Here is a 12,256-nt window from a genome sequence, read left to right as displayed (position 1 = left end):
TGTGTGAGAGAGAATGGACATGTGAGAGTATGTGTGAGAGAGAGAGGATAACCTCCTAATCCTCGACAATATCAGGGTGACTGGAAATCAAGAGCTCCCATGTATGGACAGCAGGGGCTTTTTAAAATCCTTATTAGTTTTAATTATTGTGTGTTATTTGATATATGTGCTGTTTTGAAATATTTTATTGGTGTTTGGGAAATTATAAAATGTATATGATTTTAATTAATAGAAATTCTATTTATCAGTAATTTTAAAATATTCTTTTATTAGTATGGTTTTACTATTATAACTGATGCTTTATGTTTAATTTTATTGTTTTATGAGGAATGGTGGTTCTGTTTATAAATGTCATAATAATTAAGTATTAACTAAAATCCAACCCCATCCATAACCCCGCCCCCATATGACCAAAGCCCCACCCTTGCCCCGCCCTCGCCCCGCCCTCGCGGGGCGAGGGCAGGGCGAGGGGTCACCGCAACATGAGGAACTGTATTGCGGGGTCACGGCATTAGAAAGGTTGAGAACCACTGCTGTAAAGTATACAGTCTGGGTCTCATGTGACTAATGCAGTGAAGGCTGGCCAGTAACTCATTGAATAATGTGCCTTCACTGTCCTGCAAGTGGTTCTTCACACACACACACACACACACACACACACATATATATGTTGGAACACCTTGGACACCAACATTATATCACCACAGCCTGACCTTGGGGCCATCTACTCTGGTAACCTTGCAATCAGAAAGGCCAATGGCTACTTTAAAGGAGCTAAGCACATGGGTAAACCTGACACTAATAGCACCACCGGATGGTATACACCCCAGAGTTCTGAAGGAACTAAAAAATGAAATTTCAGACCTATTAGTAAAAATTTGTAACCTATCATTAAAATCATCCATTGTACCTGAAGACTGGAGGATAGCAAATGTAACCCCAATATTTAAAAAGGGCTCCAGGGGCGATCCGGGAAACTACAGACCGGTTAGCCTGACTTCAGTGCCAGGAAAAATAGTGGAAAGTGTTCTAAACATCAAAATCACAGAACATATAGAAAGACATGGTTTAATGGAACAAAGTCAGCATGGCTTTACCCAGGGCAAGTCTTGCCTCACAAATCTGCTTCACTTTTTTGAAGGAGTTAATAAACATGTGGATAAAGGTGAACCGGTAGATATAGTATACTTGGATTTTCAGAAGGCGTTTGACAAAGTTCCTCATGAGAGGCTTCTAGGAAAAGTAAAAAGTCATGGGATAGGTGGTGATGTCCTTTCGTGGATTGCAAACTGGCTAAAAGACAGGAAACAGAGAGTAGGATTAAATGGACAATTTTCTCAGAGGAAGGGAGTGGTCAGTGGAGTGCCTCAGGAATCTGTATTGGGACCCTTACTGTTCAATATATTTATAAATGATCTGGAAAGAAATACGACGAGTGAGATAATCAAATTTGCAGATGACACAAAATTGTTCAGAGTAGTTAAATCACAAGCAGATTGTGATAAATTGCAGGAAGACCTTGTGAGACTGAAAAATTGGGCATCCAAATGGCAGATGAAATTTAATGTGGATAAGTGCAAGGTGATGCATATAGGGAAAAATAACCCATGCTATAATTACACAATGTTGGGTTCCATATTAGGTGCTACAACCCAAGAAAGAGATCTAGGTGTCATAGTGGATAACACATTGAAATCGTCGGTGCAGTGTGCTGCGGCAGTCAAAAAAGCAAACAGAATGTTGGGAATTATTAGAAAAGGAATGATGAATAAAACGGAAAATGTCATAATGCCTCTGTATTGCTCCATGGTGAGACCGCACCTTGAATACTGTGTACAATTCTGGTCGCCGCATCTCAAAAAAGATATAATTGCGATGGAGAAGGTACAGAGAAGGGCTACCAAAATGATAAAGGGAATGGAACAACTCCCCTATGAGGAAAGACTAAAGAGGTTAGGACTTTTCAGCTTGGAGAAGAGACGACTGAGGGGGGATATGATAGAGGTGTTTAAAATCATGAGAGGTCTAGAACGGGTAGATGTGAATCGGTTATTTACTCTTTCGGATAGTAGAAAGACTAGGGGGCACTCCATGAAGTTAGCATGGGGCACATTTAAAACTAATCGGAGAAAGTTCTTTTTTACTCAACGCACAATGAAACTCTGGAATTTGTTGCCAGAGAATGTGGTTCGTGCAGTTAGTATAGCTGTGTTTAAAAAAGGATTGGATAAGCTCTTGGAGGAGAAGTCCATTACCTGCTATTAAGTTCACTTAGAGAATAGCCACTGCCATTACCAATGGTTACATGGAATAGACTTAGTTTTTGGGTACTTGCCAGGTTCTTGTGGCCTGGATTGGCCACTGTTGGAAACAGGATGCTGGGCTTGATGGACCCTTGGTCTGACCCAGTATGGCATTTTCTTATGTTCTTATGTTCATAACCTTCAGCCTGGTTTTAAGGGAAGGTGTGAGATCAAAGCTGTGTGATGGGTGCTGTATTGTGGCCACCCATGCTGCACGCTTCCAAAGTACATGCTGCTATGTCGGCTCTATGTAAAGTATATCCACACTGCGTAAACATGTACACATGTAGGTAGGGTGATGCTGTGTACCTGTATGTGCACAGCTAAGTGGAATGCAGTTATTCATGCAGGTGTGACATCACTGGTAAACTGATGAAGGCCAGGTGTCACTATTCTCTGGGAATGTCCTTGTCAATACACACAGACACATAACAGAGGTATTGCTTCATAAGCACACCTGTAAATGGTTTCAAATTATGTTATCTGACAGTACAACATGTAAATGTGGCTTTTTGTGGTCGCCATGCACATTGCACCTTCAGTGTTATAACAATCTCACACCATTAGTACAGCTGTCACTGTGCAGGGTCCTGAAGCATGTTGTCCATTGCAACACTTATGAGACTGTGACATGCACTTTTCACACTGACAGAGAGGTGCACCCATGGTGGCTGTGAGGCCACATGGTGCTAGGTAGGCCACAGACTGTCTTAACAGACGTGCCTCTTTTTCTGTAAGATTCAGGCAGAACAGAAGGTGGCAGACCCATGTCGAAAAAATCAAATTGGCAGGAAATCATTTATTCAAATTACAGTGCTATGGTCCATTAGCAAGACAAATGAAAAGCAGCCAGATACTTAGGAAAAATGTTTTACAAAGAAAAGGCCTCATGAGTGTAAGTGCTGCTAATATGCTTCAGCCACACCACCCAATGCAAGGCTATTTGATAGGCCAAGCCCATGAGGAAAAGGTTCTGCCGAATCTGGCTGCCACTCGGTATCGTCTCCTGTGCTCGGGCATTGACACAAGGGGGATCCCGTGGGAGATCTGGACGTATATCCATTGCTGTTCCATAATGTACTGCCACATTACACAGCACAGCAGGGTAATCTTGGCAGCTTTGTTTGGGGCATATGTCCAGAATGGGCATTCCAGCATCACCGACTATTTGCACGTTGAGGGAGTGGAAGAGCTTTCTGTTGCGGTACACCTCCTCCCTCCTACGAGGTGGAATGAGGCCGCATGAGTGCAGTCAATAGCTCCAATGACATTGAGGAAGTGTGCAAAGGCATAAAAACCTCTCTTCAAGTCCATCAAGTCCTGCCTGCTGCAAGGAAAGTATATGCATCGATGAATGAGGTCCACGACAGCTTCAATGACCTGATCCAGGCAGCGTGAGAAAGTGCTTTGAGACATTCCCCCCACAACTCCAACTGTGGTTTGGAAGGAGCCGCTGGTGGTGAAATGGAGAGCAGCCAACAGTTTGGTGATGCCGGAGACGGCTTGGGACCTTGTAGTTGCAGGATCCAGATCACCTCGCATGTCTTCATATAATTCATGTATTGCCTGAGAGCTGGGATGATACCTGCTTACCACAAAGTCCTCAGGCATGCCCTCCAAGGAAGTTCATGGAGGAAATATACGATCCCTATTTATCCTCGGCTGGGGCCTGTCCTGTGCCCGGTGCTGCCCAGGCCTGTGAGCTTGCGGGAGCAGAGCCTCTGCCTGCGCTGCTGGTAACTCTCTGCGATGTCGTGGAAGTGGCCTTGCCTGTTGTTCGGGTTGTCCTGCTTCCACATGCTGTCGGCTGCGACGAGACTGGCGAGGCATGAAATGGCCATGTATGCATACACCTGGCAGTGAGCAAATGGTGTCAGGAAGGTAGACCTACTAAAAACAGGCATTTTTATTGGTCCAGGAAGGCTGGGTAGCTGTGTGGGGATCGTTTGGAGTTTTTATCGCACGCGCTATGCATTGCGATAATACCACAATCAGCGATATAACCCGCGATAAGACCTTAGCGCAAATAAAAAAGGTGTAGCTATTATCCACGTTAATGACCTGCGATAACGGCCAATATTTTTCGCACAACGCGCTACCAACTCCTACTTTACATTAGACCTCCCCCAACTCCTCCCCAATCCCTCCCTTTTTTAAAATTTGCATTGCGATGTGCGGTACGGGGCTTTCCGCATGCGCTATGAAGTTAACGCATGCAATAAAGTCATTAACGCATGCGAAAATGCCATAAAGCAAATTGATAAATGACCCTATGTTTGTTAATGTTTGAAGAAAAAACCACTTATCTACAGTTCCTTCTCTTTCTGTGGTTGCTGACCAGTTCTTCTCTCGGCCTCTTCTTCCTTCCTGTGGAGTTCTCTTTAACTTACTGACTTATGCTTTATGTAAATAAACAAAGGAGACCATTTCCCTAATACCGCTTCTGGATATTCCGCAGCCTATGTCAACAGTGTTCGCTCTGTGTTTGTCTCACTGCTGGCTTATTGTTACTGGCTTTTTTCTCACTAATGAAAATCAAAAGATAATTATTGTAGCCCTAACTCTTTCTGCAAAAGATCAGTTCACAGCACACAGGTTGCTCTTGCATTCAGTCTCTCTCTCTCTCTCTCTCTCTTTCTGTGTTCTTCCTGACTGACCTTTGGGTAATTTGCTGTCAATGAAATGAGCACAGGCAGAATTTCCTCCAGAGACAGTGGGTTAACTCCGTTGCCTGAGGTGATATGTTGTCTTTGCTCTTAAACAAATCTCTCACCTACTTCGAAGTTGCTGTGGGTCATTCTTGATAGAATCTCTTTCTGATTAATAAGAATTTCCTAATAATTTCTTCAAATCACTGAAGTTCCCTTAGTGTACTGACATTCAGCATTTAACGTCGATAAGATTCAGTCACACTGTCGCTGACCCTTCACAATGCTGTACTAACACACTGTTCAGCAGGAGATTTAAGGTTTAAAATTTTCTGCCTGACACCTTTACCTTGGCTGGATCCGCACTCATTCTCACTCATGACACTCACACTTCATTAATATTCTGCCTGTTCTTTGATTAATAGAGGTGTTTGTGCACTTTTAGTAGGCCTGGGGACAGAGGACCACAACAGCACCTCTGTTCCCTTCACACATCTGGCTATATTCTATAACTGCCCCTGGGTTTCTGGGTCTGGGATACCCCTGGAAATAGTGCCAGGGACTTACCCATTACATATCCTTAAGATTCACTGATGATTCACGTTTTTTATTTATCTCTATTACCATTAGTGTTGGAAAATTTCATGCATCTTTTCTATCCCCTGAGACGATTTCTCTCTTTCATTTGGACCCTGCGCTGTGGCCATTGATGATAAAGCTGCGCCCACCCAATCATTTGTCTCCAGGGAGGTCATTAAATCACCGTGACTGTGACTTCGCTTCTCTCTTTTCTTGCTACGATGATCCTTTTTTTTTTTTTTTAGTTGCTCCGGAGTGAACCAACAAACTTAGGGGGTGTTCGGATGGCACCAAATCACTATAAAGGTAAATTATATGCTACAGTTGCGCCCTTAAAATATTCTTATGTTCATCAAAAATATTCCCCATATTTGTCTTTTTTGGTCATTTTTGTTCTTTAAATATCTAGGCAGCTTGTAAAATTACCATCAATATTTATCCCTTAAAAACTGTTTCTTTTCAACTGCAAGCGATGGTTGGACAGGTGTCTTCAGGCCCCTTGCAGGTTTCCCTTCTTGTCTTTTGCTGGTTTTGCCCTCTTTTAAAGATGTTTTTGGCTTTGAATGGGCAGGGCTTCCATCGGGGAAAATTAAAGATTAAAATGACCTTCGAGGGCAGGGGAGTTGGCGTCAGTCAGGTGTGGCCCAGGGTCCCCTTACCTAGAGCCCCCGCCTTTGTTTCTTTAAAACTTGATATATTTTTCTTTATTTTAATCAAAATTTAAAGTCCCCTCTTACTCTGCTGCGGGACCCGCTGACTTCATTACTGACATCAGCAGGATTGCAGCTTGGGCTCTTCTTGTCACGTTGGGGCTTCCCCAAGGCTGACGCCAACTGCACCTTTTACATTAAAATTGCAGCAGTGTAAGCAAAACAGCAGGATGAGTCCAGCAGCAGCAGCAGCAATGGTGATCCCATCAGGGGGCGGCTTCGGTGGTCATCTGCGGCCCTGTGATTGACAGGACTGGGTCGCCACAGCAATCCAACACTGCCCTTTTCATTCAGGTCCTCCTCTTCTTGCAGCTCCGCCTTTCGTGGCTCTGTTTGTAGGAGGAGGAAGCTACGGCCAGCGGTCGCGATCACAACCCCAGCTACGCGCGGCTGGTCTGCTCTTTCCTCTCGCTCTTTTTTTTTTTCAGCACTCTATTCGGGGATATTGTTTCTTCTGCTGGGGCGGCCCCCCCCCCCCTCCTCCACAGCTGGTCTGGCACCTCCCTCAGCAACGTGGCCCCCCCCCTCTCCTTGTGCCAAGGTGCTTCCCTGGTGTGGCCTTCCTTCCCCCTCCTCCCTGCAGCTCTGTGCCAGTCGTGGGAGTGGGAAGACAGGCAGCGGCTCGGCGCTGGGCTTCCCACTCCGACTTCTCCCCTTCGTTCGACGGCATCTTGGCTCCCTTTTCTTTGGCTTCTCCGCGCGACCACCGCTGCTGCTGCTGCTGCCGCCGCCACCGCCACTTCCTTCCGATGAAAGCCTTGGCCTCAACACAGAGATCAGCCAGCAGTCAGGCCCCCTGCTGTGAGGCTGCTCTGGCGCCGTGCTACGACCCTTCCCGTCTTGGCCCGGCCTTTCTCTTATTTCACCCCATTGGGGCCTGAATGCTGGGGGAGAGTCTGCCCCACAATTGCCCTCCTTCGCTGGCCTGATCCTTTCCTCCGTGATGCTCTCTTTTTGTTGGCATGCAGGCTCCTGATAATACCGAGGCCTTCCTCCTCTGCACTCTCTTCTTAAGTTGGGGGATTGGGGGGGGGGGGGGTGGAGCTTGTCACCGGCACTAATCATTGTTTTTCTTTGCTTCCCCTCACAATGGTGGCTTTTTCTTCTTCTTCTTCTGGATGCCTCTCCTTCGTCTGGTTCTCTTTTTCCTTTCTCCCTGCTTCAGCCTCTGCTGCTGTTGTGCATCACTGGGCCTTCAACGCCTGGCCCGGCCACTTTAGGCCCCGACACCTCTGGTCCTCTCTGAATCCTACCCTTCTAGCCCTGGGCTTCAGGAAAGTTTTATTTATTATCGTTTTGGGGTTACCCTGTTTACACCCATAAACAATTATTAGATAGGCGGACTCCGGAAAAGCCACGGCTATCCCTTGTGATGAGCAACAAGTTATGCATTTTAATTTATCTCCTACCATTATTTGCCAGCATTGAAAGTGATTTACAATATACAGAAATTAATACATAATATAAAACATCACAAAAAAAAAAAGCAAGGAACTGGATCTACTTTTTGGGATCTGCCAGGTACTTCCCTAAGCCCTCTCTGAGGCAGAATGCTGGGCTTGATGGATCTTTGGTCTGAAACAACCCGGCACATCTTGTGTCCTTACTCATTTAGTGACTCGGCCTATCAAGAAAAAAAAATATATCATCTTGCATATAATGATGGACCTTGACAACGTATTATCCATCCAATTCCAGTTTGAGTTCAGTATAGGAAGGTAACTAAAGGTGACTTGTACAACATTTTTTAGATATTCAGGGCTTCCAAGTTGTGATTTTATTTTTAAACATTGGACAATTAAAATAATCATATCCTAAGTTCAAAAAAATTTTTTCCAGCAGAAGTTATTTAAGTCAAGTCAAGATTTTGGGTGAACCAAGTTCCCAAATGTAATTTCAGTGAAGAAACACCGCAAGCACAAGCATAAGACCTGGTGTATCTATTTAAAATTCCTGCATTCAGATAGAATTGATGAGGTTAGTTTAGGAAATGATTTCTGTTTCCTGTAGTCACTTCCTCTGGTTCTAATTTTCAGTGTAAAAAAGGTGAAAACTAGAAGGTTTCCAGAGCCTGCTCGCTGAAAGGCACAACACAGCCAACACTGCATTTCCAAATACAGCATGGCAGCTACCACAGGCTTCCAGGTGTGTGCAGTGATTTTCTTCTTAAGAGGCTACACAGGGCTGCCTCGGAAGACCATGCAAGGTAAGGTTCATTGATAGACTACAATTTCTTACCCAAGGCACTCTTATCAAGGGTTTCTTGCTAGTTCTTCTCAGTGAGCCTCTCTTTTTTTTTTTAATTAATAGTGTCACTAATAGCTCCTGAGAGCCCCATCTTGCTTGTCACTGCATAGGTTACATAATATTAAGAGGGACCAGACCAGTGGCTCAGTGCTGGGAACTACCATATAAAAGTCTTGGGCTTAACTCTTGGACCATGGGTCAGGTCTTCTAATCCCTGGTTTGGCTAGTGCTGGGGACGCTGTTAAGACAGCATTTCCAATCCTCTTTGCGGAGGGAGTCTCAATCATTGGACGTCAGCAACATCTAATGGCTGGAATCGGGCAGGCCCAGATTTTGGCATAGGTAATGAAGACCCCTGCCACCGTCACCCCCTTTTTATAGGTGCCAAAGCATTTGCTATAGCTGCCATGCCGCCATCCATGCTCGCCACCGTGGCACTGCTTGTCCTTTCTAGCGGCACCAGCCCTGCAACCGAAACTGGAGATAGAAAATTCAGCACAGGACCTTCCTTCCCCCCCCCCCCCCCCACTGCCGTTGTGTGCTGACAGGCGCTGCAGCATTCCACACTCCCCCGCTCCTTCCTATGATCATGGAAAACTGTGCAACTTGTGGGATGTTACAAAGCCTGCCCCATGCACAATGGCTGCAGGAGGATCCAAGCTGAATTTTCTACCTCCAACTGCTGCTGTTGGGCCAGCACCACTAGAAAGGACAAGCAATGCTGCAACTTGGAGTTGAGAGGGAAAAACTTGGCAGAAGTGGTCGGGGGAGAGAAGGGGGAAACGATCCGCAATTGCCTACAAGTGTATATAACAAATACAACTCTCAAATCAAAGCCCATGATTACAGGACTCCGGAGAGAGCCCTGGTGCAATGGCACTTGGCTGAAGACCATCATTGAAATGACAGGGCTAAATGAGTTGAGAGGTGATTATACAATTTTAAAAATCTCCAATTCTAATCTTCCTCTCCACCCTCAATTTCAGTATTCAAACAGTCCCATCAGAAGGAGAATGGACTGATGTTCCTCCTTCCTGCCGACTCTCAGCTGCCTGATTGTGAATGACACACTTGGGCTAGTCGAAGCACCATACTAAATGGCAGATAGCAGGAGAGAAATGGGTTGTTCTACTCTCTTCTTCCTGTCAGCAGGCGAGGAGGGATCAGAATTGGGAGGCGGATGAGGAAAAGGACTGGGAAATCAAGGTGTGGTAAGGAGACAGATTGTGGACTGAGGGATTTAGAAACTAGCCCAGGACACCATTAAAGGAGCTGTGTTCTGCTTAAACCAAGAAATATGGAATAAGAGCAAAGCAATACAGATGCCTTCAAGCTGCACCGAGATTAAACTGTTAGTGCTCAATAAGCAAGACATTGTGTTGCACAGCTGAAATTAGCTGGCACAAATAGACATAACATCGCTGTAGCTTCTAGGCTTTCGGTGGCCTTGACAGCTTGACAGACATTATCAAACCACAAAGTCCAATCTGGTCAAAAGGTGTTTTTGTCAGCACCTGATCCTCATCACAGTCAGGTATGCTATGAATCAGCTTACTAAGAAGAAAGCAAGTTCTAATTTACTGATCCTATACCAGTGGACCATGGGATATCCAATCACATACTTTTGGATCTTATGCATTTATGTGAAGGAGCCAACAAGGCACATGGAAGCCTTACAAAGATAAGCATAGCTTAAGGGGACAAAGCCAACATGGATTTAGCCAAGGAAAGTCTTGCCTCACAAATTTTCTACATTTTTTTAAGGGCATAAACAAACATGTGGATAAAGGTGAGCCAATTGATATAGTGTATCTGGATTTCCAGAAAGCATTTGACAAAGTCCCTCATGAGAGACTTCTTAGGAAATTAGAAAATCATGGGATAGGTGCGAGTGTCCTATTGTGGATTGCCAACTGCTTAAGAACATAAGAAATTGCCATACTGGGTCAGACCAAGGGTCCATCAAGCCCAGCATCCTGTTTCCAACAGTGGCCAATCCATGTTATAAGTACCAAACACTAAGTAGATCCGATGCTATTGATGCCAGTAATAGCAGTGGCTATTCCCTAAGTCAGCTTGAATAATAGCAGTTAATGGACGTCTCCTTCAAGAACTTATCCAAATCTTTTTTAAGCCTAGCTACACAAACTGCACTAACCATATCCTCTGACAACAAATTCCAATGCTTAATTGTGCGTTGAGTGAAAAAGAATTTTCTCCGTTTAGTTTAAAATGTGCTACTTGCTAACTTCATGTGCTGCCCCCTAGTCCTTCTATTATCCGAAAGAGTAAACAACCGAGTCACATTTACCCGTTCTAGACCTCTCATGATTTTAAAGATGTCTCTTCCCAAGCTGAACAGCTATAACCTCTCTAGCCTTTTCTCACAGGGGAGCTGTTCCATCTGCTTTATCTATTATTTAAAAAGATAGAAAATAGATGGTAGGGCTAAATGATAAATTTTCCAATGGAAAAAGATGAATAGTGGAGTGCCCCAGGGATCTGTTCTTGGACCGATGTTTAATATATTTATAAATGACCTGGAAATGGGAACAACAAGTGAGGTGATCAAATTTGCCAATGAGACAAAATTATTCAAAGTTCTAGAATCACAAGAGGATTGTGAGAAATTGAAAGAGTACTTTGCAAAACTGGGAGGCTGGGCATGAAATGGCAAGTGAAATTTAATGTGGACAAAAGCACAGTGATGCATTTAGGGAAGAGTAACCCAAACTGTAGCTACATAATGCAAGATTCCACATTAGGAGTCACAACTCAGGAAAAAAGATCTAGGTGTCATCATTGAAATATGTTAAAATGTTCTGCTCTGGTGCAGCAGCAGCCATGAAAGAAAATAGAATGCTAGGGATTATTAGGAAAGGAATGGAGAATAAAATAGAGAATATCATAATGCCTCTGTATTGTTCCATGGTGCGACCTCATCTTGAGTAACGTGTTCAGTTCTGGTCACCATATCTCAAGAAAGATATATCAGAATTAGAAAAGGTACAGAGAAGGGCAACCAAGATGATAAAGGGGATGGAACAATTTTATTTATTTATTTATTTATTTGTTATTTTTATTATACCGAGATTCATGATAGGAATCACATCAACCCGGTTTACAATTAACAATGTGAGTAAAGGCAGAGAGTAACAAAGTAAAGAACAATTCCCCTATGAAGAAAGGCTAAAGAGGTTAGGACTCTTCAGCTTGGAGAAGAGATGGCTGAGGGGAGATATGATAGAGGTCTATAAAATAATGAGTGGAATGGAACAAGTAAATGTTAATCAGTTGTTTATTATTTTGAAAAGTACAAAGACCAGGGGACACAAAATGAAGTTGGTGAGTAATACTTTTAAAACTAATAAGAGAAAATATATATTTTTTTTATTCAATGGGTTATTAAGCTCTGGAATTCATTGTCTGAGGATGTGGTGAAAGCTATTAGTATAGCTGCATTTTAAAAAAGGTTTGGACAAGTTCCTGGAGGAAAAGTTAATTAATTATTAAGGTAGAGTTGCAGAAATCCACTGCTTATTCTTGGGATAAGCAGCTTGGAATCTATCTACCCCCCTGGGATTCTGTCAGATACTTGTGACCTGGCTTGGCTATTGTTGGAAACAGGATACTGGGTTTGATGGATCCTTGGTCTGACCCAGTATGGCAAGTCTTATGTTCTAAGACAAAGGACTGGAAGCTGGCTTGCAAAATTCTCTCGGAGCCATTTGTATCTTCTCTTGGTGTGCTGTCTCTGAATTGTTATGAG

General features: G+C 43.9%; 1 protein-coding gene across 1 annotated transcript in view; it reads left to right on the top strand.

Annotated features, from left to right (window-relative positions):
- The first annotated feature begins 7,280 nt into the window (after nucleotides 1-7,280).
- Nucleotides 7,281-12,256, top strand: part of CRLF2 (cytokine receptor like factor 2) — an 87,423-nt gene continuing 82,447 nt past the window's right edge. Inside the window, exons 1-2 of the mRNA XM_029603629.1 lie at nucleotides 7,281-7,958; nucleotides 8,277-8,446. Coding sequence (XP_029459489.1) covers nucleotides 8,362-8,446 — 85 coding nt within the window. The 5' untranslated portion in view covers nucleotides 7,281-7,958; nucleotides 8,277-8,361. The remainder of the gene's footprint in view (nucleotides 7,959-8,276; nucleotides 8,447-12,256) is intronic.

This window comes from Rhinatrema bivittatum, chromosome 5 (genome assembly GCF_901001135.1).
Source record: "Rhinatrema bivittatum chromosome 5, aRhiBiv1.1, whole genome shotgun sequence".
NCBI classification, from domain to species: Eukaryota; Metazoa; Chordata; class Amphibia; order Gymnophiona; family Rhinatrematidae; genus Rhinatrema; species Rhinatrema bivittatum.
The sequence above is the reverse complement of the archived record's forward strand: the minus strand, read 5'-3'. Positions and strand labels throughout refer to the sequence as shown.